Source organism: Gekko japonicus, unplaced genomic scaffold (genome assembly GCF_001447785.1).
Source record: "Gekko japonicus isolate JY-2015 unplaced genomic scaffold, Gekko_japonicus_V1.1 scaffold2073, whole genome shotgun sequence".
NCBI lineage: Eukaryota > Metazoa > Chordata > Lepidosauria > Squamata > Gekkonidae > Gekko > Gekko japonicus.
In genome coordinates, this window is record NW_015164723.1 from 250,843 (window position 1) to 278,062 (window position 27,220).

At 42.7% G+C, this 27,220-nt stretch overlaps 1 protein-coding gene across 1 annotated transcript in view; it reads right to left on the reverse strand.

Moving 5' to 3' along the window:
* Positions 1 to 1,482: 1,482 nt before the first annotated feature.
* Positions 1,483 to 27,220, reverse strand: part of SLC25A24 (solute carrier family 25 (mitochondrial carrier; phosphate carrier), member 24) — a 38,948-nt gene continuing 13,210 nt past the window's right edge. Inside the window, exons 5-10 of the mRNA XM_015409592.1 lie at positions 17,116 to 17,274; positions 15,736 to 15,885; positions 13,685 to 13,792; positions 11,461 to 11,628; positions 7,150 to 7,300; positions 1,483 to 4,979 (exon numbers count right to left, since the gene is read on the reverse strand). Of these exons, the coding sequence (XP_015265078.1) occupies positions 4,801 to 4,979; positions 7,150 to 7,300; positions 11,461 to 11,628; positions 13,685 to 13,792; positions 15,736 to 15,885; positions 17,116 to 17,274 (915 nt within the window). The 3' untranslated portion in view covers positions 1,483 to 4,800. The remainder of the gene's footprint in view (positions 4,980 to 7,149; positions 7,301 to 11,460; positions 11,629 to 13,684; positions 13,793 to 15,735; positions 15,886 to 17,115; positions 17,275 to 27,220) is intronic.

The window sequence follows — 27,220 nt, forward strand, 5'->3', positions numbered from 1 at the left end:
CGCTGAGACTCTCCCAATATGTAACGACTCCCACTTGCCGGGCCGGACACATGCTCGATCTGATGGTCACCTTGAGACTGGACTACTGTAATGCTCTCTACATGGGGCTGCCCTTGACCCAAGTCCAGAAGCTACAGGTAGTGCAAACTGCTGCAGCCAGGCTTCTGATGGGCCTCCCTATGCGGGAGCACATCCAGCCTGTGCTGAAAGCACTGCACTGGCTGCCGATAGCATACCGAATTCGCTTCAAGGTGCTGGGACTTACCTTTAAAGCCCTTTATGGTCAGGGGCCCACATACTTGAGGGAATGCCTTTCCCCACACATTCCCCAGAGAGCACTGCGCTCAGGGTCACAAAATCGATTGGCCTCCCAGGTCCTAAAGATGCCAGGCTGGCCACAACCAGGGCCAGGGCCTTCTTAGTGGTGGCTCCGTACTGGTGGAATGAGCTCCCAGAAGAGATCAGGGCCCTCGGGACCTTTTACAGTTTTGCAGGGCCTGCAAGATGGAGTTCTTCCACCAGTCCTTCGACTAAGGAGCCGCACCAAATAACATCAAATAACTGAGAAGTGACAGTGCCCTAGTCCTTGGCTTACCTCCAACAGCCTGTGCTGTTGCCTAATGTTGCCTAAATATAGAGACCAAGACAAGCCAACCATCAATATACATCATCTGATTACAACACTAGTATTGGTTCCGCTTTCTGTAAGCATTGTTATAAGTACCTAATCACTCACTAGCACGTTATGATAATGTAGAGTTTTATTATTTGTTTCAAGATTGTATACAATTTGTTACCTATATGTTTAATCTCTTTGTAAGCTGCCCCGAGCGCGCTCCAGCGGGGAGGGCGGGGTATAAATTGAATGAATAAATAAGGTTATTCACGAACTCCTTCATTTCTCAACAGTTTTCTGCACTGCATCCACAAGCATTTTTTTCCCTTGTCCCCTTCTTCCATTGCTTTCTCAACTCCTTCTAGCGTGAGCTGTGCCATACTGAATCCCACAATATCCGTCACCTCTACTTTCATCGTCTCATGTTTTAAGAGGTTAATTATGTTTCTATACTTTGTGGAAGATTTCACCAAATCACTTTTACTCTTAGGAACAAAGTCCTTAAAGTACTTCATAACTCAACTGAAAACAATCTGTCTTCTCACTGTGAAGTTATCATGTTTCCTCAAGAATGCAGTAATGAAACCGGAAAAAGCACAAACTGCATTCACAAAAATCAAAGAAATACTGACTTTACTGACCAATTTTTTAAAAAACTGACAAATTACTGACCAAGATGAAAAAACGGACTTTTACTGATTTTACTGACTATTTTCCACCCCTGCAATAGTAGTATGAGAAACCTCAACCTGCTTTTTTGTACAAAACAGTGGTTGTATCCATATATCTCTAGATTCAACAAGCCACAAAAGTCACATTATAAAATGTTGTTTATTATAAACTGATAGATGTATAGGTCTATAAAAAGTAAATGTCTGATTAACTTTCTCCAAGTAACAGACCAAGCACACACAGTTAGAACACAGCCTTTTTTTAACCACATGGTAATGGAGCTAGAGCTACACAGTCTCAGGCATTCTTCTAGCACAGAGGAGGATTCACCAGCAAAATGATCAATATTCCCCTAAGGACACTTGTACAAGACCATGGACTGAGTATGGTTCACATACAGATTGGGTCATCTTTGAAACACATAGAAAACAGGCATCTTTCTAGATTACAGTAAAAAAAGCAAGAGACAATACAGGAAGTCACACCCACAGACAGACAAACTCATAATAGCATGGATCATCTGATTTTCTTCCTTTTATTTTTTAAAAAGAGAACCTTTAGCAGTGAGTCTTTACTTGAGCAATTCTTTGGTTTTGGATCAAGTGCAAGAAAAGTAGAGGTTTCCTTACCATGACAAGATAAAAATCAGAACACAATCCAGGGATCACTACCTATCTCAGCTCCATTGCAATGAACAAAACGAATGTGGGAGCTATGTTGTATAGATTGCGCCCATCATCATCAAGTTGAAAAAAATGCTAGAGTGTTTGTTGCACAGACACTGACTGAAAACACACTGCAACTCAGAAAGTGCCAGATTCTCTTGTAAACTGTTTTGTTTATGTGAGCACCCCAACCCAAACAAAAAGGTACTGAGAGACCCATATCAATTTGGTGAATTTTGGTGGTTTTAAAGGGCTCAGGAAAGGTTCACTAATCTGGTTGCTGAAGTAAAAGCACAGGGGGGGAAACATTCACATAGCCATGCTTGTTTATCCTTTCGATCCCCATATAAATTAGTAACTGGAAATGTATTCCAATTTTGCTAATGTGCTGCTATTCCCAAGGTCAATTCATTCTATCAAACCCCTCCATACAGGAACCTGATTGTGTCAAGGACAGCTTATGCGAATTGTTCTGTTCACAAGTGAAGCCAGCCACCATCTTTATGATCAGGGTTGCTGGACAAAAACTGCAGCCATGATCACATAAATGATTCCCTGCAAGCATAGTGGCAGCTGACCCAGCCCACTTCCACATAATTATGTACCTATTATATACAATTGCATGGAGGAATTTGAAAGGGTGAATTGGCTCCAGCAACTCTACCAACTGAATGTGGAATGTTTACACGAAATTTGATATATACAGAGAAGTATCTGTACAACAGGCCCAGAAACAACAAGATGGGTTTGTTCAACACCGTAGCTAGCCTCTAGAATGTTACTCATCTAGAATGTGTGACCTATGCTGTGGTCTTTAGAAACTCAAAAGAGCAACAAACAGATCATACACTCCAGTGCAATTTCATATGTTATCCTCACATGCAAGAAGTGTTACAGAAAGTTAACAAGAATAGCTAATTCTTGATGAAGGCATGACAGCTGCATAAGGATCTGCTTCAACACTGTGCAGAGAAGCATCAGATATACCTTTGGTGCGGTGCACAAACAATATTACAGACATTCAACAGACATTCATAAGAAACTGAAATATGCTTTAAAACGCAGAATCCATTCAATAATGTACATACATTTAAAAGTTCTTGCAAAAGGCATGCAGTAAAGGTTTCTTCAACATGATCTTCTCTTTTTTATCCCAAAGGTCATGGCTCAGTTTACATTTACCCAATATTAACAATTCAGTGGCTTGATGGGAATATTCTTTATTGCCAATTTGAATGCACTTGGTCTCTCTAACTCAACATACTCAGCAATTCGATTCTGGGTGCTAAGGAGGAGTTTTTAAATTATCAGTGGGTCTCTAACACACTGTTTAAAAAAGCATTGTTTTATTTTTATCAAGGAGTACATCCATGACATACAGAAAAAGACAGAAAAGTAGTACCACTGCTATCCCTCTTACTCCACTTCAACCTCCCACATAATCAGCCCTTCATGCAGGCATTCCCACCGAGACATATAATGTATAACCCCACTAAATAAAAGGAGGGGGGGTTTACCCTGAGACAGCAATCTGCACAAGATATACAAAGGTCAGCTTTCCCTTGTAATGGATTATTTGCAGTACACTCCTAAACTCACTGACTGCAATGGATTTAGACTGGAGTTAATACTATCTCCATGCTATATTCAGCTTTAATTTGACCCACAGATACAACACCAGGGATTACTTGAACCCCATGCAGCTGAAGATAGTCAACAACTAAGCCACACTGAACACAATGGAACTTAAGTTACAGCAGTTTAGCCTGCCTAAAAACTTGACTTAATTGTGACTAATTTCTTCCATTTGTTTAAATGGAACTTAGGCCATATATTCACATGCACCAGACAGACATAGTTATGAGGCGGCAGAGTGTTTGAAGCAAGAGAGTGACTGAACCACCTCAGATGGATTACTTTTCAACATTCCTCTACCTGAATAATTCCTTTACGTGGAAAGCTAGCACAGCAGGCTACGCACACACCCCTTTTTAACTTGCAGATAGTTTTTACAAAGGATAACATCAAAAACTGGCTTTCTTCCATGTAGCAGCAGAAAGCAATACTACAGCCCGTTTGAACACCTCAGAGGTCAACCATCTTATTCTTCTGCCTGTGTGATCTTCATGTCACAGTCATGATTATTTTGGGATGATTGAATGGCCCATCCCTGCAAGTTTCAATGCAATAGCTGGGAGCTAAGCAAACAGCACCCCTGCCCAAGTCTCGCTCATTTCCTAAGGGCACCAAGTAGCAGCTTTCTTGGTAGATGGTGCCAAATTCCCCCACCCCTTATAAAACCATTAAAGTGTTGCAGGAATTTTACTGCATCATCCTGTTTTTCTTTGTACTCTTCTTCCAAGCCTTGTTTTTGAAAGGATACCAAACACTTTTGTCATCCTTATTTTAAAATTATTCTTCTGTTGCAGGATGCAAATGCAAAGAACTAGCTGTATTTTTGGTATGCCAAGGTGGAACAACCCACAGAAAGAGCAAAAGTATGTCTAATACAGTACTGTACTTCTCACTTCTAAATACATTTTATCCCAGTCAAATGTGAGGGGGGGGGGGTTTAAAACAAGAGGTGATTTTTTTGTGAAGATTTTCCATCCTGCAGATGAATTCGCAATGCTTTTCCCCTTTGATTGTTAACATTCGGAAACTGGCTCACAGTTGTTTTGGGAAGGTGGGATTTTTCCTTCCATCAAGAGAAGACCATGAATCCCACAGCATCTTTGCACAGAAGACTGGTCTCTGATTGCAAACGTGAATAAATTTGAAGTAAACAAAGCTGTTGTTTGGTGTGCATATTCCATGATAATCTCTCACTTTGTTCCTCTCTTGCTTTCATGCTATCCCTAAATTCTCTTTCATCTTTTCATACACCACATAACTGATGCTGACAGCAGGAAGTACCTTCATGAAGTTAGGAGCTATGCCCCTATAAAGTCCAAAAACTCCTTCCTTAGCAATTATCCTTTGGAAGAGACCAACCATGTTCAGCTGAGGGCCTCCTTCCACCATAGCTATGGCAAAAAGGGGAAGGGGGAAGAGAGTGAAAACAGTAAAGACATTTTAATCAAAGTTGGGACCCACATGCTCAACTACATGTCAGAATCTATTCTAACACCTAATTTGGGGGGGGGGAACCATTGTATTACGTGGACTCTACCACTTCAGGCTAAAAATTCAAGACTGAATTTATTTATCCATTCATTCAGTTTTTATCACTCTCTTCATCCAAGGAGCTTAAGGCAGTTTATATGGTTCTCCCCCCTCCCCATTTCATTCTCACAACCACCCTGTGAGATGCATTTGGCTGAGCATGGGTGACTGGCTCAAGGTCAACCAATGAGCTTTGTTAGAGGCAACCCTGGCTCGCCTGTGATTTAAGAGCAGAACCATAGTCATCTTCATTCTTCCCGTTACTCCCTTTACTCAGCTCTTCCCAGTGTGTCAGACTGGAATGTGGGATACCTATCATTTCCTTGAGGTCACCGGGGAAGCCATTATTGCAGTGCAGGATCTTTAGCACGGTTCATAACTCACCAGCCCAGGCCTCAGCAAGTCTGTGAGAATTTCAGAGACAGAAGAACAAGGGGGCCTTGGCTCTCTTGTCTAGAAGTGCCAAAAATAACTAGAGCTAATGGAGGATCCACCCAGGGGGGCAGGAACAAACCTAGTCTGAGGTGACACAGGCCAATCTTAGGGAAGAAGGGCAAAAAGCATAGAAAGGTGGGTATGAGTGAGGTAGCCCCAATCTTGGGGTCCCCTCCTTCCTTTGGGGCACCCAGCTCAGGCTGTTACAGCACTTCTCTAGGTATGTACTGTTCTGTAGTTTTGTGTGTGTGCGCGTGTGTGGGCGTAAGTAAAATCCAGGTTTTTACTTTGTCTCTGCTTTTACTTTGTCTCTGCCTTTACAGCACAATAAATCTCCATTTTCACTTATGTATGTATGTGGATTAAGAACAAAAAAAGTTAACTGGATACAAAATAAGGGGGCTCAATATTAATTTCAATAAGTATAAAACAACAATATATAAATAATGCAATTCAATAAGAATACAATTCATACAATATTTCAACATTTCAAATTAGGACCTTATGCGACTCTAAAACAGATGTGTTTCGGCCTACTGGCCTTCTTCAGTGGTCAAGGAAGGATGTACTTTATAGGCCTCATATGGTATCGCCTTGTGTCCAAATCAGATACATGAAATCCAAATGGTATTACAATTACATACAATTTTTACAATTATGTTCCTATACTACATACTATTACAATTATGTCCTATACTACATACTATTAAGTTACACTGGCTCCATATTGCTTTTCAAATTCATTCTTTTGGACTGCACTAAAAGTTACATAATTGTAATACTATTTGGATTACATGTGTCTGATTTTAGGGTCGCATAAAGTCCTAATTTTGAAATATTGTATGAACTGTATTCTTACTGAGGCTATATCTGGGCCTATAATTGTTTTTTAAACCAATCTGTAGTAAATACTTGGGGTTTTTGCATTATTTATATATTGTTGCTTTATACTTATTGAAATTAATATTTGGCCCCTTATTTTGTAACCAATTAACCTTTTTAGTTCTTAATTCTTTTTTGGGGGGAGGGATTAAGTTTTTATTCCCCTCCTTGTTTCAATGTCAATGACATCTCTCGCCTTCTCACAAAGCCGATAAGACTCCCAGATGCCTCTCAGAGCTTGGCCTTGTTCACAGCCTGGGGAGTTAGATGGCTCAAGTTAGCCTTTTGGACCTAACACCTTCATGGGAAACCAGGGATCCGAACAAGCACTCTAACCCACTATGCCATGTTGGATCTCTGATTGAATTGAATGCCTCTCCACATAAAACAAAAGCTATTAAAGATCTCCTGGGCATCTGGTTTTCCAGTACAGTTAATTTTTGTTTTCACACTGAAGCATTTAAAATCACGCAATCTGTCACCTGTAATCTGACATCATCTGAGTTAGGCCTTTGTCTGGAGCACTTTAAAGGGGCAGTGTAATCCTGACAAAATAGGTGGAGCAACTACTGATGGAGTAGTCAAAGAGAGCATCTACTATCTGAAATGCAAGGCAAGTGGAACTAAACCCTTGAATTGTCTTGGAAGATAGGACCTTGCTTACTCATTTGACACAGGGGGGTAACTGGCCTCTCTCAAAACACCAGGACTCACCTTGCGCTTGCATTCGAGTTCGGATAAGGGCAAGAGGGTAACTGGCCAACTGGCCACAGGTACTGGACATAGTACCACATCCCAGCAACACAAGAATACCAGGGTTGGCAGAGTCTGTTGCGTACTTTTCTAGCCACCTCTTCTTCAAAGCCTGCCGAGAAAATACTGCTGCATTTAGTCAAGATACACTTCAAAACCATACAGGAGTCTTACTGCTCCTTGAATACTAACAGATTTATTGCAATATTAGCTTTTGTGGACTAGAGTTCACTTCATCAGATGCACAGTATTCTTAAAAGCAATGTGGACATTCATCCTGGCCCCACTGCTGGACCTCCTGATGGCACCTGGTATTTTTGGCCACCATGTGACAGAGTCTTATGTTCTTATGTTAACCCCCAGAACAAATTTCACAGGGCTTAACAGAAGGGCACAATTGGCAAAAATTGCTTTCCCCAGTTCCTAATAAATTAAGTTCCCTTAAGCTTCAGAACTGTGTGACTGGACACAGGCCAGCATTAACATAATTTATAGGTGTACATTTTATACAAGTCACAGACTTTTTCACACATACACCCCAAATACTAGGAGCGGAATTCCATCTAGAATGCCGAATGACAACAGATTTGTGATTAGCTCTTTCAGGAAATTAAACATGGTGGCCCCAGATAGTTTTGCATCACAACCCATAATAATAATAATAATGCTCAAAACATTTCATTCTAGTGGGGGTTAGCCATGTTAGTTAGTTGCAGTAAAATAAAACACACAGGTTTTATTGTCCCTTAAATACTAATAGATATAATGCAAAATAAGCTTTCAGTCTCAGTCTGGGGCAAGTAATGCATTGTATTCTTGGTGCTTGGGGGGCAACAGTGAGAGGGCTTCTAGTGTCCTGCCCCCACTGCTAGACCTCCTGATGGAACCTGGTATTTTTGGCCACTGTGTGACAGAGAATTGAACTGGATGGGTCATTGGCCTGATCCAACATTGGCTTCTCTTATGTTCTTATGATTGAGGGACAAATGAAACATGACGGTGTCCATGGGTCCTCCCCATGGATGCTGTTGCCATTTTAAAGTAATTTAAAAATGCTGCGAGGACCTGTTTGGGCCCACAGCACCACTGGCTGAGGCATTTGTTTCACTCACACAACCCATGCCTTTATTAAGTGTCAAAACAGCAATGGGGGGCATTTCAGTACTTGAAGAGGAGGAACAAGACCCCCTCAGCCCACTGCGCTGCAAGCACAATATTTTTAAATCACTTGAGAATAGCAGCAGCATCCACAGGTTGGACCCGTGGATGCTGTTACATCTAGTTTGGCCTTAATTAAAGCTCATTTCAGATGAAGCGAAAACTCAACATGCAGATTATGTGGCCACAGAGGAGGAGAAAAAAAGTACAAATTACTTAAAAGGCCATAAAACATAAGAAACATAATATGTGACATTTCTATGCAAAACTCTGGAGTATACAATGAGTTGGATTCACTTGAAGAATTTCTGGAAGTTGTCAGCATAGCAAATCTTTCCCTAACTTTCTTCTTCTACTTCTGAGGATCAGAAGATCCTTGGAGGAAAAATGCACCACAAGACAGGGCACTGGAGCAATTAAGGGAAAACAGAGTAAAAATGTCCTGTTTTGATACAAGCTGCAAGTGGAAGAGGGAAAAAGGCTTTTTTCTTCATGTCCCCTTGCCACTGCACCTCCTCCAAAAGGACATTCGGGGGAACTGGCAGTGTGCTGGGAGAAGAGTAAGCAGTGAAAAGACTGGCTCCACCGAAACCTTCCATGAATTCGCCTTGTAGATCCAGCTCACTATAAGCACAGTGACCATTCTCAATTGGCATTAACCCAATTTATCTAGTTATGTTAAGCAATTTAATGTTTGTAGTGGTTCAGAAAGTTGCCATGTCTGTTTAAGCTTTGACTGATGTAGTTACACCTACGGATAAGCTCTAAATTCAGTAATAACAGACTCATTTAACAGCAACATTAGCCATGGGAACAGAAGAGACCCTGCAATGAATGCAGATGCCGACTCCATCTCTGCATGCTTTTACAAGACCTAATGTCAGTGACACTATTCTGCAATTTAAATAGGATAAACAGGTCTGTGTGTCTCTCTCTGTCGCTCAAAAAGAATGGACACAAATTTAACAAACAGTGAAAACATTCAAAAACCTGCACAGAACATTTTGTTCTTCTAGGACACACATGAGAAATTGATTAGTCAAAATTGATCAATATGTGTATCACTTAGGCCTTCTGTAGGTATGACACGTTGTTACTCTGGAGCCAAGACCGGGACTTGCAGGTATATACCTTGGCACAGCTCTCCAGTTTCGTAACAACCTTTCTTAAATAATTCAATACCTGCAGTGGCTAACATAACTGGGTAAACTCTGATATCACTAGTTGTAGCTGTTATGAACAGTCACTGTGCTTATCTTCTATATTTGAGTTTTGTTCAGAAGTGTCATCAACTGTAAATCTTGCATTTTACAACCTTTAAACCTCGCATTCCACAATTTCTTTTACTGTCCAGTATGCTACAATAAACTGTTACTCTTTAAGGCGCTACAACATCCCTTTAAACACATAACCCTGGTAATCCTTATAACAACTCTGTTTTACAGATTGGAGAGTCAGGCCAGGAAACTGGCTTGCCCCAAGCAGCTGGGTGTCACTTGAAAGTAGCACCATTTGAATTACCTCTGCATCTAACACATAATATAGGCTCAACCAGGATCTAACATGTTCTGAGGCGTTTTCCATTCCCAAAACTCTTTTTTATTTTTTTATTTGTAAAATATGGCCTGATGAAGGTTCTGGAGGACTCAAAAGTGGTGTCATTCAGTCAGCCCTAATAAAAGGTATTATGTAGACTGTGTTCTGGGTTTTGTTCATGGTCGCTTAATAAAATAACTGAGGTGAGACTTGAACCAGTTATCTCTATACACAGGTTACACTTTTGGCAACTGTACTGCACTACAGCAGCTCATAAATATTTTTATTGCCACCTGCCTGCAACATCAGCACAATATCACTCCAAAACTTTGCACAGGTGCAGTGGCAGTCACTTAAACGCACTTCATACATAGTGACAAACCATGGTGTATGCACCTGGCTGATCCTCATGTTCGCCTGTTTCTAAGGCGGATGGGGAAACCCCAAGCCAAATTCCCTCTTAGCCATGAAGTGCACTAGATACCCTTGGTCAAGCCACTCTCTCCCTGTCTAGCCTACCTCGCAGGGCTGCTGACACTTAAATGATGCTATGAGTGCCTTAGATGAAAGGCAGGATGCGAATGAGATAAACAGAGAGACGATGATTCACGTTACCTTTCCCTTGCTCAAAAGCCAGTCGAATCTAACTCTAGGGGGCGGTGCTCATCTCTGTTTCCAAGCTGAAGAGCCAGCGCTGTCCGCAGACTTCTCCATGGTCATGTGGCCAGCATGACTAAACGCCAAGGCGCACGGAATGCTGTTACCTTCCTACCGAAGTGGTACCTATTTATCTACTTGCAATTTCTTGCTTTCGAACTGCTAGGTTGGCAGGAGCTGGAACTAGAGACCAGAGCTCACTCTGTCATGCAGCTCTAGGGTCTCGAACTGTCGAACTACAGACCTTCAGGTCTGCAGCTCAGCATCTTAACCTTTGAGCCACCGTGGCCCCATGATTCACGTTGGCAGGGATTAAATTAAATCAGTTTTCGGCTAAACATTAGGAAGAACTTCCTGACAGTTAGAGCAGTTCCTCAGTGGAACAGACTTCCTCGGGAAGTGGTGGGCTCTCCTTCTTTGGAGGTTTACAAACAGAGGCTAGATGGCCATCTGAGAGCAATGCAGATTCTGTGAACTTAGGCAGATCGTGAGAGGGAGGACAAGAAGGGTTGCCTCAGTGCTTAGTTCTTGTGGCCCTTTTTTACACACCCAGGGAAATGCTGATAGCCACTTTGGGGTCAGGAAGCAATCCTGGAGGTTTTTTGGTCATCTTCTGGGCATGGAACAGTGGTCAATGTGGGTGTGGAGAGGGAGGTATTTGTGAATTTCCTGCCTTGTACGGGGGTTGGACTAGATGACCCTGCAGGTCCCTTCTATCTCTATGATTCTATGATGCATGTGAACTGAAACTGATTGTTCTCTGTGGCTGCCACACTCGGATGCTGGAGCCAAAACTGGGATGGACTATGGCAATTCCTGACAATGATGGTTAGTGTTCAAGCAATCCAAGTCTAACTGTCTGTCTGCTAAACCATAGCAGCTTGTTTACTAGTAATGCTCCTGCCAGCAAACTCAACTCACCTCATAAACAGCAAGGTCTATGCCAGCATAGGGAATGATGCCCAAAATGTTGGGAACATAACCCTTGTAAAAAGCCTTCACACCTTCTCTCCTTAAAATCTTCTTAGCACAGTCAAACATGCCAGCATATTGTCCTGTTTTGCCCACAGCCAATCTGGTCTTTAAAACCTAAAGGTTGAAAAAAAATTTTTGAATACATTATGTTTCTACCCAAATGTTCTCATCAAAACTCTACACTGTGCTATACGTTTCTGAAATCTTTGGTTGTTAGGTGTCTGAAGGTATCCAAAAGATGACCAGGTGAGACACTGGGGGAGGGCGAGAACCTGAGGCACAGAAACACAACTCAAACCATGACAGCAGCCATTTGATTACCATGCATAGTCAATGTAGCTTTCATCTGGCACTCCATGCAGATGACAAGCAGCTCTTCTGCAAGATGGCCTCATTAAACATTGGTAATACGATGGTGGGACTACTGAAATATTATTCTAGATTGCTGAAAACAACGTGAGAGTCATCAGGTGTAGCCCACTCCCCAGAAAATCTGCATATACTAGAGCAAAGTGGAAGCCAATACAGTGTTCCAGAACAGAGGAGTGCAACTCTATGTGAGCCCTACTGTAATTTGGTACACCTTGCAATCCTAAATAGAGTTACATCCTTCTAAGTCTATTAATATCAGTGGACTTAGAAAGGTGTAACTCTGCCTACAATTGCACTGCAGGCCTAGGAGTAAGCACCCTTGAACTCAGTGGGACTTGTTTCTGCACAGACATGCACAGGATTGCACTGCAATAGTATCAGACAAAAGGTACCTTATGTCCTATCATGATGCTCCAGAAGAGCAAAGATACACTGTTTAGTATATCAGGCCCAAACTTTGTGATTCCGTGGATGTTTATGAAATGTTGCACTCTCTCTCCCTTTCTCCTATTTTAAGCCTACTGTGATTCTATCTAGGCCATCTCCACATGGTGAGCAGGATGTAAAAAAGAGACAGAACAAAATATCATTATCAGCGCCTCAAAAAAACAGGCCCTTATAGAAGGGGAACAGAGACATTTTGGGGGGTTGCCTTAACAGTACAGAAAGCAGCAGATCAACACCAAAGTGACAGCCCTAGCAGGCCTCTGTGGGAGTAACTGAGATTCTGAAAAGAAATACTTACAACTCCCTACCTACTTCCCTCTCTCCCCAGAGAGGAGAGCCTCATATTTCAATAGCCTTGATGCAAATGACAAAATCTGCCTCATTAGGTATGGAGAAACATGCTTCTTTCCCAAAGAAAGAAATATCTGAATACTACAAGCTAAAAAAAATTCACTGAACTATTTTTTAAAACCACCAGTTATAGACCTATAGGAAAGACAAGTGCTTGCAGTGTCTCTTCTTGGGTCCTATTCCCCCCCACCCGCCCCGCCACCCGCTCGCTCTGTTACCAAGGGATTACTGCCACTGCTTATTTCTCAGATATAAAATATAATGAGCTACTTTCTACTGGGTCAGACTAATGGGTCACCTAGCCCAGTACTGTGTACTTTAATTGGAAGCAGTTCTCCAGAGGCAGAAGGAGAGATATTTCCCACCGCTGGTACCCAAAGACCCTAGTTTTAATGAGAAATGCCACAAACTGAGACCTTTTGTATACAAAACATGTACTTTACCACCGATAAACAACACTGTCATAGCAACATGATTTAAAACAAAGACTAAATCATAGCCTTGGCCAGCATCAGCGAGGCAGCTGCTGGAGCCCATGTGGCTCCCCACTGGGTCCAGTGCTGCGGACACACATCCCAAATGCCTGTGGTGGGGGGGAATAAGGAGTGCTAGTGAGCAGAGAGCACTCAAATGGAGAGCATGGACAGCAGAAACAGGAATGGCAGGAAGAGGTGAGACGGGGGTGGTGCCAACACCAGCGAGCAGGGCAAGTGCCCAATGGCAGGCAGACACACAAGAGTGGCAGAGAGAGCTAGGCCTGCTTGCCCCCCCCCCACTCTCACACCTGCCCCAGCTCTTGCTACTCTTGTGTGTCTGCCTGCCACTGGGCACTTGCCCTGCTCACTGGAACCACCCCTGATCATAGCTACACATGCTGTTTGCCCTAGTCACCACAGCAACTCAAAAGTAAAAACCTGTAACAACCAATGCCATCTGATTATTGGAAAGAGGATACACAGCGGGGCTTTTTTGAGAACATAGCAGGCTCCCCAGCACTTACCTCCATGGGGTAAATAGAAGTCTGAGCGGTTGCACCAGCCAGTGAGCCAGATATAAATCGTTCCACAGTTCCTACCTTCCCATCTTCATTAAGAAACATTTTCTTATACTGCATATTCAGAATGCACAAAAAGAAAGAGAGTCATTTCTTCACACCACCTCTAATCACCAGGATTGTTTTGCAAACCGCCCAGTAAAGCCACTGTTGGCTTCATTGCTAAAATCACATTACTTATGTTGCTACATGCAGGTTTCACAATGGAGTCAAAAGCAGAGGAGAGAGGGTAAAAGCTGCTTTTCTCTGCTTGCTTTGGCCACAAGCAGAAAAGAGCTGAGGTGTGTATAGGAGGCACAGAACTCCCATTCCGCATCTGATGTAAAGTTCTCGTGCTGTTTTCCAACAAGCAGGACGCCTTTGTAATGTGTAGATGGTATCTACTCAATTATCTGAACTGCATTTTAATTGTTCTGCAGCTAGAACCCTTCATTTATGAGTGCTTGTTCTGAAATAAAATGGGGAAGCAAGGTAGGAATGTTTGGATTATTTATTTACAACAGATAATAGAAAAAAAATCAAATGCCATTCTCCTCGTGTCTCGCAAACTGAGAGTCTATCAAAGCCAGAAACCAAAAGGCATGCACCACAAGCCTTCCTGAAGCAGAGCAAGGAGAAAAGGCTGATGGTTAAACCAGCAATTGATTAGCTGGCACATGTCTGTTATGGCACCTGCAAAGCAAGGAAGAACTTGGGCTCACACTATGGCTGAAAGACCCACTGCAAGTCCTCTTTATATTCTGGCTTTTCCCTTAGCCTCGGTGTATTTCAAAAGCACCACTGGGTAAGGGGTTGGGGGAGTCTGACAGGCAGTCTAGTCCAAGGAACTTGGGCATCAGGGTCTAATCAGTTCCTTTCCACCATTCAAACATTAGTAAAGGTAAAGGTTTCCCTTGCTTGAAAGCCAGTCGAATACGACTCTAGGGTTGCGGTGCTCATCTCTGTTTCCAAGTCAAAGAGCCAGCGCTGTCCGAAGACGTTTCCGTGGTCATATGGCCAGCATGACTAAACGCCGAGGCACATGGAACGCTGTTACCTTCCCACCGAAGCGGTACCTATTTATCTATTTGCAATTTCTCGCTTTTGAACTGCTAGGTTGGCAGGAGCTGGAACCAGAGACGGGAGCTCACTCCGTCATGCGGCACTTGGGTCTCGAACTGCTGAACTACCGACCTTCCAGCCTGCAGTTCAGCGTCTTAACCACTTGAGCCACCACCTCATAGGCCTCATATCTTCAGCCGTTTCTTCTGCATGCCCGTCTTTTACTGCCCACAAATTATATTGTATAAAATACAAGGCAGCATGGTACATTAGACAAAATGCTGCACTTAGAAACTTGGATATAAATCCCTTCTCTGTCACAAAGCTCACTGGGTGCACCCAAGGTAAGTCACTTTCTCTTAGCCTTACCTACCTCACAAGCTTGGGTCAAGGATTACACACACTTATCTTGTGTGTAGCTTCCGGAGCTCCTTTGAAAGAACAGCAGAATATAAACACAATTTTTAAAAAGTTTTACTGCTTTAGGTTTCTGAAGTCTGTAAGTCTATAGGACAGCAGTGTAAAAAAAAAAGACACACAGCTGAAAGTTCTGTCTCAGGAGGACACTTTCTCTTAAAGGAAGACTAGGCTTTTAATAGGCTATATAAAGCTGATTCTGAGGTAAATATAACTCTGAAATCTTCCCATGTTACCACAGCACAATGAACTCTGACCTTAGAAGAATCCTGTATATGCCATGCAGACCTGGCCTACCAAGCATGCCTTGCATGGGCTACCATACAAAATCCAAATGAAAGTAAAACTGAAGTTATGGGCTCCCAAAAACCACAAGCTTAGCAGATTTATCGTTTCAGTAATATTTGAACTGTGATTTTTTTTCTTAAAAAACAGATGCACAACTGAGAAAAGTAACTTCACACCTTTTATGGCATCTTGTTTGTTTACAGCTGGATTCCCTCCATTTAATGTTTAATTGCCTTGATTTAACATCTTACCTGTTCATAAGCCCAGAACTTAATAGCTGTTTCAGGTGCAATTTTAACAACATTGACACCATTTCCCCTCCAAAGAGAACGGACGCCTCCTTCTTTCACCATCTGCTGCAAGCCACCTGCTATGTTCATTTTTGACTTGGAGCCGTGAACCTATATTTATCACAGAAAGAGAAAATCAAATATAATTACTGGATGTACACAGAAAGAATAATTAGCGACGGAGCTTCGCTGTGTTTAAAACACAGGAATAAGTCATCAAGCCCTTCATGAAGGAAGCCAGAACCATTCCAAGGCCTGCAACGGACACTACTTTCTCAGCTCAAATCTTAAGGCACAACTAAGGAAATGGAGGGAGGGGACGGCCGCACCAGCTTTGTGTATGTTGGAATTTGTGAGTTAAGTCCGAAAATTGCATGCTTCTAACTCTTGCCTAGTTGTTACAAACATGCATGTGTCTACAGTAATCATTTTTCCTTTCCCTCCAAGAAAAATCAACATTTATCTCATTCCACCTTCCTGACTTCCTTTAAATCCTTCCTCAAACCCCACCCTTTCCAGTTAACTCTTTGGATTTTCCAGAACTAACTATATGGAATTTCAAACATGCATGCACTAATCCAAGCACCATTATATTAGTAAGAATACCAACAAGACAGGGGGGAAATGAACACGCTTTCAAAATCCTGGCATTTAAGTATTACAGCACAATAATTAAAATGTGCTCTGGATATTATGTTACTCCTATGCATGATATTTCAGCAGCTGGCTGCTCTCTACAATGCCAAATGCCTTCATTTTACATTATTTATAATGAGCAAACACACCAATTAAATAGTTTTTAATCAAACAAAGCAAGAAACTAAGTAATTGCTCATTACAATTACAGGTTTAAATTCTTGGAGAACAGCAGTAAGGTGGGTCGAATACACTAATGCCTAACAACATACTAAAACCTAAGCCCCACACTATAAGATCCTTTAATGGAGATATTCGTGTATTACATAAGTACTCGCTAGCTTCTTTGTATGCCACATTTTCATAATTAGCACCACCATCAGGCTGTCTAAAAATAGATGCCTACAAGTAAGTTTTTTGCTTATGGAGCTTCTCTCAAAAGCCTCAAACACACCGTGATTTAATTTTATCTCTTGAAAGGAGCAGGGAGGGATTTGACTAAGCCAGGAACTGGGCTACTAGATTTACATGGCCTTCGGTTATATTCCTTAGATCATAGCCCTGCGGAGAACTTCTGAAAAGAGCTCTCAAACCAGTTTGTGACATGAAACTGGGATTTGCTGTTCAAAAAGATATAATCCTGCTGTGTATGTTTAAAATACCTCTGCAGAACCCAAGGGCTAGAACGACTTCAGGACAACCCACCTGCATCATGACTTTAAGTCGGTCCAGTGGTGCTGTGCCTGTTCGAGATACAGCTCCAGCAACTCCTCCGGCTAAAAGTTGTCTCCACCACTGGCCAGTCTTTTTCTCCTCTTCAGTGAACTCATCTGGGATAGTTAAACTATCCCCTATATCCAACACCTGTTTAGATACACATAGGGGGCAGAAAAGAAGAGATCAATCTGTTCCATTCAGCCATCTTTCAACAGAAAGCCTTACATGCCATAAAATTCAAATGAGGGAAATTTATAAAGCTCTGAAACACCCACACATGCTAGTTTGGCTGTATCTGAAACAATGCTATCCAAAACATACCATTTCAAAAACTGCACCATCATCATTAAAAATGATGACAAATTCCCGTCTTGGGCAAGGGCGCAACAAAGACATTACACTGAGAGATACAAAGCCTTCCAGAGAGTGCTAAAATCCAAATGGTTATAAAGTACTGTTAGCCTTTCCTCTAGGTAGGGATTATCTAGATTAACCTCTGGACAACTTCCTAAAGGGATTATGAATCACAAAGTATTTTTATCTTTGTTGAGTTGTTATTATGCTACTTTTTATAAAATGAAATGGCTAATGAAATTAATATTTTATTTTGCAACATTATTATTGCAGTTCTTTTTCTCTCTTCTAATGGGAACCGAATTATTTAAATATTGTTTCTTAGTATTTTACTAGTATAAGGATTTCTGTGTGATTGGGCAGTTTACACAGCAACCATACCTTATATATTACATCACTTCCCTACCAAAGCACCTAAGCTAGAAGACAATTAGTAACCTGCCTACCTTACCAGTGCAATCCTAAACAAACTTACACCCATGAAATCAGTGGGTTTAGAAGTGTGTAATTCTGATTAGGACTGCACTTTAAAAACACTTAAAGATGTCAGATTTCAATCTGTTAGGTGCTCTAAAGTTGCTCAGTATTGCCTGAGGGATCACAAAGCATGCTAAACTCAAAACAGAAATCAAACGTGAATTTTTAGAAAATATTCAAACATAACATTCTGCTTCCTATGGCTGCAGTTTTCCATCTATGAGGGTACTTCCAAAAGAATCTCACAGCCTGTTGCCACAGGAAGACTCCCCATCACCTCCAAAACATTTTTTAGTGAGGCAGGAATCTCAAAGCCAACTCATAGTTCATAGTTGTTAGAGATAAAGGAAACTACTACTTATTTCCCACCTCCCAAAGTTCTGACAGCTCAGAAAACCCCTGCATGCAGAGGAGAGAAGAACCCTGTTTTCTTTCCTATCTGCACAGACGTTGGCAGAAGACTGAGGCGATGGAGGACACACCTCATACAGGTGGTGGCTGAGAAGGTCCGGATTCAGCATCGAGAGACAAAAGAGAACCTTTTTCACAAAGGAATCCAAGCTGTTTCCCACAAGGCCCCAGACTATTCCCACTAGTCTCTTTATACCAGAACTGGACCTTCCCAATCACCTCTAAGGGATTATTTTTAAAATTCAGACTTTTATTAGGAGCTATCTTCTCCAGTAGACTTGTTTCTCACCTTTTTCATCTTTTTATATCAGCCACATATACACAGCCCTACCTTTGCTAGTTACCAGTTGCCTAGGTTACCAGCTGGTTGCCATCTGCAGTCTTCTTCCGTACATTGCATGCTGCAGTCTTTATATAGTATTCTTAAAGATTCACATGCTACCAGCAGACCCCAGGGAGGCTGTGGGAACCCTGAACAGGTGCCTGGAGGCAGTTTTGTAATGGATGAGGGCTAACAAGCTGAAACTTAATCCAGATGAAACATAAGAGCTACTTGTGTTGGTGGGAGATATGACCCAGGAAATGGGTTATCCCCTGTTCTGGATGGGGTTTCACTCCCCCTAAAGGAGCAGGTCCGTAGCTTGGGGATGCTGCTGGACCTGGGCCTCCTGTTGGATAAACAGGTGGCAATGGTGGTCAGGGGTGCCTTTTAACAGCTTTGGCTGGTGAGAAAACTGTGGCCCTTCCTAGGAAGAAAAGATCTTGCTACTGTGCTGCGTGCCCTGTTGATATCTAGATTACTATACATGGGGCTGCCCTTGAAGACTGTCCAGAAGCTACAGCTGGCATGGAATGCCGTGGCCAGAATGTTGAATGGAGTGGGTTGTAGAGACTATATCATGACAGTCTTGTTCCACCTATGCTGGCTTCCAATTTGCATCTGGGCTCATTTCAAGGTCCTGGTATTGACCCTTAAAGCTCTGTACAGCTTTGGACCAACGTACCTTAAGAAACACCTTCTTCCATACAAACCTACCCACTCACTCCAGCCATCCTGCCATCTCAGGCTAGACAGTCGGCAACTGAGAAAGTGCCTTCTCCATCATGGCACCAAAACTTTGGAGCTCCATCCCAAGGGAGATTCATTTGTCTCCTTCTAACGGTGTCTTTTACCAGCAGGTGAACACCTTTGTGTTTTGTCTGGCATACCCCCAATAATTGTACTGGCTCTCCTTCTACTGCTGTGCGTTTACATGTTTTTAACTGAATGTTATAATTTTAACTGTATTTTAATTGTTTTGAAGTGTTTATGTTTGCTGCCTTGTGGACCCTGATCGGGTGGAAAGATGGCATAAAAATGTTTTAAATAAATTCAAATTTCAAATAAATAAATTCAAATTTCATCCTTATAGCCCTGATCAATATCATAGATGAAAGGTGAGGAACCAAACATGTGACATATTGAAGGACAATTATTCAACTCATGGCTGAAGTAAATCTTGAAGCCAAGACTTCCCTTAAACCAGGGGTGTCAAACATAAGGCCCAGGGGGCCAGATTCAGCCTGTCCAGGGCTCTCATGCGGCCTGCAAGCAACTGATGCAAGGGAGGAAGTGCTGGGGGGAGTGGGCGGAGCCTCTTCAGTGTGGCTTCAGTACAGCGGAACAACCTCACCTGCAGCAGTCAAGCATCATGGGAACATCTGCCCAGTGCTGCACTGCTGCCTCTCCAGTCCGCCTATGTGGGTTTTCCTCTGCACACACACCCCCAGCCCATGGATCCTTGCAGTGAAGATACACCAACCTGGAGCTTACCAGCTGCTGTCCTTTATACAGTTTACATCTCTGGTACCTGGCATTACATTTATGGCACACATGTCCCAGCGCAACAAAGTGACATTTATGTCAGATCCAGCCCTCATAACAAATGAGTTTGACACCTCTGCCTTAAGCCTTACACTAATGGCAATGCTGTTCCTTCTCTTTCTTTTCTGTCCGCTTAACCCTAGAGGACCAGTTCAACAAGGAAATATTCATATTCAAAGTGTGTGTATTGTATATCTAGGGAATTTTAGCAACTCTGCTCATTATGAGGTGGTTGTGGGTTCACCACAGCAAAGTCAGCCTACTGCAAACGCTTGTGGGAGGGCTGTGACTCAGCAGAAGAGCCTCTCTGCTTTGCATGCAAAAGATCTCAGATTCAATCCCCAGCATCTCCAGTGAAAAGAACCAGGCCGTAGGTGATGTGAAAGACCTCAACTTGAAACCCAGGAGAGCTGCTGCCAGTCTGAGTAGACAATACTGATCTTGATGGACCAATGGTCTAATCAGTACAAGGCATTTTCATGTGGCAACAGCATCATAATATTTTTACTGCAATTAAACTAAACTGCCATATGAACATGAGCTACTTGGAACCATGTGATAGCCAAGTCACTGAAGTAGTGAAATACTAACTTGGGGGAGGGCTAAGCATGGCATTTGGGGGAGGGGTATTCATCAAATGTGGCCTCGTTTGGCAAATATGGCGATTTTTGTGGTATGAAATAGAATGGTATTAAACTCACTTATACTGTGAACAAATTCACATACACAAGTTGGGGATGTGCAAGTAATCAAAAAGAGGGGGTAAAAAAATGATATTTTTTTTCTATTCCACTATGGGTATTAGCAGGGCTGCCATGACAACTTAAATGGCCCTTTGAAGGCAGATTTATTAGGATCAGAGTTCCCTTTCACCATGACGGCCAAAGGTGGAGGAGAAGCCCCTCAGTCTGTGATTCAGCTCTTCTAAACCTGGGGATGCAGTAATTCCACCCTGAAAAAAAAAGGGGGGGGGGGGGGGGGAGATGAATAAATACACCATCAGCCCACAATTTCTACCACAACAACATGCATACTGCCCCTTTAACTAGGCTGCCCCTTCAACGTTTAAATGGGCCTTTAAGGAGGGATTTATTAGGATCAAAGATTACTTCAGTCTCAGTCCCCACCCAAAGAATAATTAAAGCTGTGAAGGAGCCGTCCTTTCTGACATTAAAGGAACTGAATGAAGGGCAAGGGTGGGAGAGCACATGATGGTTAGGTGAAGAGAAGCCAACGGCAAGCTGCTTGCTTACCTTCATCCTATCAGTAAAGACGCTAACAGGGCCTGTCTCTCTGCTCTTGTCCTTATTCTACTAGAATGAGATAACAAAGTGTGCAGGTACAGGCCTGTTTCAGCTTTGTTGGGAAGGGGAAATTTCCCTTTCTGGGGTTTAATTTGAAACCCCGTATTTTTGTGCCTACCTCGAGTTTCCCTGGGTAAGCAGAAATCTCTCTCATGGCTGTGGCTGATCCCGTTTTGCTGCCTTAGGGATCTGCACAGGGGCTGGTTCATTTACAAGCTGGGAGTCCCTGAGGAATCAGAGGGAGGGACAATCCATGCTCCCCATCCCAAAACTTCCTCCTCTAGGAACCTGAGCACTCTCAGGGGATTAAGCAGACTAATTCTCCCTCCCCCTCCTTCTCCCCCTTTAACTGACTCTCAACTGCTGTCAATATTCCGTTGCTCCTGGAGCATATTTGGTCCTTGTGAGGCCACCAGGAAGGGAGGGGCAGTCTTTTTCTTTTGGTTATTTTCAAAATCATATTTTGCTGTTGTCTGGATGTGTAGTAATCTGATCAGTGGGTGGCCTGGTTTTGCTGCTTTCCTGACAGACATGGAAGCCAGCTACAACTACTGAGGAATTCTAAAGAACTTTACATATGTTTAAACTCCACTTAATTAAGTTGACTCCCTTTTATGTATGTACAGGATTATGACAGAACTGCCTTCTTAAATCTCAGTCTTCAATTTAGCATTGTTAAAGGGCCAGAGAGCACCCCATTTAACAATGCTGTTTTGCCGAGATGGGAAATTGTAAGGAGCTCTCTTCTCATCACCTTTATCAGGGGAATTTCCCTTTAGGACTGCTGACTTGAATATCAAGGTTTAGGAAAAGAGCTATCAGTAGCCGAGATAATCAGCTAAGAAGTTTTAAAAGGATATTTCACCATTGGATCGCTTCTCTTGGGAAGATGAAGCTCTGTTGTTTCTTCCTAACCCACCCAACATCCAAAAAGCAGCTCTATGGGGAAAACATCCTTCCCAAACTGTAAAGTTAAGCACGAGAATTTCTAAAAGCAGGATTCTTCTTAAATTCCCATGTTCAAGGAGGACATGCACACTGCACACACCTTGTGGCTGCCATAAGGACTTTCAATCAGATACATACTGGGAATTCGCTGCTGGAAACTTTGTTTTATTCAATTTATAACCTTCTCTCCCCAAAACTGATTCAGAGCAGGTGACAACAGTTTATAAAACATATATTTTAAAAACCTTCTGACATTACAAAAAAAGCAATTAATCAAATTCAATAAATACAGTAAAATCACTAAAAGTTAATTCCCAGGCATGCACAGGCCTAGTTCAGAATTGGACTAAAACATGGATGGGCAGGGCAGGGCAGGGGACTTAAGCCTCTCCTTCCATACCACTTTCCCTTTCTGAAACAGCCAGGCGCCTGGGCTTCATCAGACAAAAAAGGACCTCGCAGAGCCGGGAAGAGGACAGAAGAGGGCAAACGAGATGCACCTTCCCTGTGAGTAAAGGCCAAAGAGATTTTGGAAAGAGATGCCTCGACTCTAGCTTTCTACCGCAGGACGGCACAGCCACCCTCTGAAACTATCTCCAGGAAGCTTGCAGCTTTACTATAGACCATAATAACCTTTTTAAAGAATACTTCTGTGACAGTTCTCCAAAAGGTATTTTACTGGAGGAACAGCACTAGTTGGGTTGCTGGTGGGGTGGAGCATTTCGGGAACCCTGCGACTGGCCCAGAAGCCAAGTACGTCTGTCCCCGTGACGTTCCCTGGATGGGAATGATATAGTCTGCCATTCTGAACTCTTAGGAGAGGGGTCAGGTGATAACAGGAGTAATAAATTGTCGTTTTCGTGCCATCCCATGCTTTGGTGCAGCGATTAAGAGCACGGACTCTAATCTGGGAGAACCGGGTTTGATTCCCCTGACATTACAAAAAAAGCAATTAATCAAATTCAATAAATACAGTAAAATCACTAAAAGTTCATTCCCAGGCATGCACAGGCCCAGTTCAGAATTGGACTAAAACATGGATAGGCAGGGCAGGGGACTTAAGCCTTTCCTTCCGTACCACTTTCCCTTTCTGAAACAGCCACGGGGAACTGCTATTTGTTACCTTTGGGAAACCTGCGGGTTGGCAACAGTACATGTAAATTTCAACAACAGGCAAGCAGCAGCTACCCAGGGTCATTTCAAATGGGGGAAAATGGCATGGGGGTGGGGGAAGGCTTAAGCCCCTTTCCCCCCATGCACCAAGGTCCTAATTTGCGTATTCCCAGGAATTAAATATCCCATGGGGAAGTCCCAGAAGACATCTGTCACAAGTCTACATGGAACACACATAAACTTTGTGTTGTGTCAATTCAGTGTTGCCATTCAGTGTGGCAGTCTTAAAGGGACATTTTGCATAGGGCAGTTGGTTTCAGGGGTGAAATAAGGAACTTCCTCCCCACTATAGGGACTTTATGGGGGAAATGCAGCTGGTTTTTTAAAGTTATGATTCTCAGCGAAGCAGTTTTAAAAGAACGTTCCAGTGCTTTGGAACCTCCAGAGTCCCAGTAAGATCCTTTACAATGCTCTGGGGAGATCACCGTGCTGTACTTCAGTTCTGAAGAGAAAAAATCAGGGCCTTGCTCCTCTCCCTCTCCTAACAACAGTGCTTTGAGACGAATTTCCTACAGCCCTGCAAAGGACTAGCACAGTTGTCTGGAAACTCCAGAGTCCGAATTCAGTCCTCTGCAAGCTAATGAGTCACCAGTTTTCATGAAGTAGTGGAATCTGCTTGTTTGAGTGCATTTCCCACCTGGTATGCCAGAGATTTCCCACTTTCTTAGCATGGTGCATGACGTTCAATATGGGAGAGAGTGATGCTAAGAACACAGCTAACAACATCTGCACAAATTGATTATAAGGAGTACATTGCTTTGCTACTCTTCTCTGACTGGTCTGCACTTCCAGTTGCTCATTTGTGCAGGTATTGAAAACAGCATTCCAAGAGGGTCTGGCATGTATAAGAAGGATAGATGCTAACCAGCAGAAGCGACAGAACTATGGCTCAATTGCTGCATTTTGTCTCTGGACAACCTACTAGCACAGAGCAAAGTTTAATACTGTAATATTCTAAACTTGGATTAAATCTTGGTCTCAAATCCCATTTTCTGAGTTAGTTTAAAACCAAGATTCCTTCCTCTCACAGTGTAAAAAAGGAAGGGGGAAATAAGGCATGCATGAGTGCTCAGCAACAAGCTGAAGTTGTGCACAATTTTGGTTAAATGAACCACCTGAATGCAACCTTGGGTGATTAAGCCGAGGATGCAAGTTTTGCATTATGTTCCTCAACATACATTGAAGTCTGTAAAAATTAATTGCTCTGCTGTTTGAATAAACCTGAATAAATGTAATTCTGGTCCAAAGACTGAGATAAATTGTATTTATTTATTTATTCAATTTCTATCCCACCCTCCCCGTAAGTGGGCTCAGGGCGGGTTATAAAGTCACAAAGATTGTGACATTCAGCATTCTGTTCAGCCTTGTGGCATAAGTCACACAGAACAAGATGCATAATAAATAGGTAAGTTGACCTTGTGTGCCTTTTCTAGAAAGGTAAACTGCCAAAGCCATCAGCATTCAGTCTTAATTACTGAGGAAAGTTGCAAAGTTGAGACACACTAAAATTCTCACAAAACTGCCATCAGATGGCAATTCAGTGGCAGTCAATGCAATTTATCATCTCAAATGCCTAAAACTGTAAAGACATCAATAGCACCAAGGGTTCTCCTTCAGAAACCACTGCACCACATGCTACTTCTGTACAAGGTGTTATTTCAGCCTTGTAATCCAAAGTTTCCTCCTAGGGACTCATCTTAGAGGGAACACTGCTTGTAATCCAAAGTTTCCTCCTAGAGAGTTCACAGGCTGTCCTGAAAACCTAGCACATAACAGTTTTAAACAGCTGAGGGATAGTTTCAGTTGCTCTTGAAGAAGAGTCAATTTGAAATATGCTTGTCCTTAATAATCATTATTGTTTCAGTGCTGTGTTGCCTCAGGGTCTAGCTACAAGTTACGTTTTCCTTATATCCTCCCCTGGTCCTGATGATGAACCATATGATGCAAGTTCTGTGCTCGGAATTCACCTCCAAGGTTTGTGGGAGCCAATTCAGACTGGGACCTCAGTGCATGGGGAGGGGGGAATTCCTCCTATGTCATTTTCCCAACCTGAAATGGCCCTAGAGAGCCATATTTACCCCCAGAGAAATCTACATGTAGGCCATCATCACATGTAGTTTCCCCAACAAGTCAAACAGCACCACTCAGGGCCATTTCTAGTCTGGAAAATAGTGCAGGGGGAGGGGTTCAGTCCCCTCTCCCCACACACCATAGTCCATATTTAAAGACTGAGATAAATTGTATTTATTTATTCAATTTCTATCCCACCCTCCCCATAAGTGAGCTCAGGGCGGGTTACAAAGTCACATAAAGATTGTGACATTCAGCATTCTGTTCAGCCTTGTGGCATAGGTCACACAGAACAAGATGCATAATAAATGGGTAAGTTGACCCTGTGTGCCTTTTCTAGAAAGGTGAACTGCCAAAGCCATCACCAGTCTTAATTACTGAGGAAAGTTGCAAAGTTGAGACACACTAAAATTCTCACAAAACTGCCATCTGATGGCAATTCAGTGGCAGTCAATGCAATTTATCATCTCAAATGCCTAAAACTGTAAAGACATCAATAGCACCAAGGGTTCTCCTTCAGAAACCACTGCACCACATGCTACTTCTGTACAAGGTGTTATTTCAGCCTTGTAATCAATGTTCCTCTAAGATGTGGAGTTCTACTTGGTGAGTTATTGGCATTAAAGTTGTGGGCCAGTGATTTGGCTGCTGCATAAATTAGTTTGCTCTGGAGACATCCTTCCTGAGCTAAAACAAAAATCTGTGAGCCAGAGGCTAAGAAACAGTGAGCTAGCTCACACTAACTCATCTTAGAGGGAACACTGCTTGTAATCCAAAGTTTCCTCCTAGAGAGTTCACAGGCTGTCCTGAAAACCTAGCACATAACAGTTTTAAACAGCTGAGGGATAGTTTCAGTTGCTCTTGAAGAAGAGTCAATTTGAAATATGCTTGTCCTTAATAATCATTATTGTTTCAGTGCTATGTTGCCTCAGGGCCTAGCTACTGCCTCAGGGCCTAGCTACAAGTTACGTTTTCCTCATATCCTCCCCTGGTTCTGATGATGAACCATATGATGCAAGTTCTGTGCTCGGAATTCACCTCCAAGGTTTGTGGGAGCCAATTCAGACTGGGACCTCAGGGCATGGGGAGGGGGGAATTCCTCCTATGTCATTTTCCCAACCTGAAATGGCCCTAGAGAGCCATATTTACCCACCAGGGGTACATGTAGGCCATCATCACATGTAGTTTCCCCAACAAGTCAAACAGCACCACTCAGGGCCATTTCTAGTCCCCTCTCCCCACACACCATATCTGAACTGGTTCCCCAAACATGGAGAAGAAGAACTCCAGACACAGAATACACAGTGAAGTATGATCATCAGGAGCCAGGAAGGTCATAAGGAAAATATAATGTACAGTTAGGCCCTCATGAGCTACAAATCGGAAAAGCCTGTGTTCAAATCCTGTTTCTGCCAAGGACTTCGTAAATGGTCTTAGGCAAGACACTCTCTCTTAACCACAGCCCCCACTCCATCATTTGCATTATATTGGA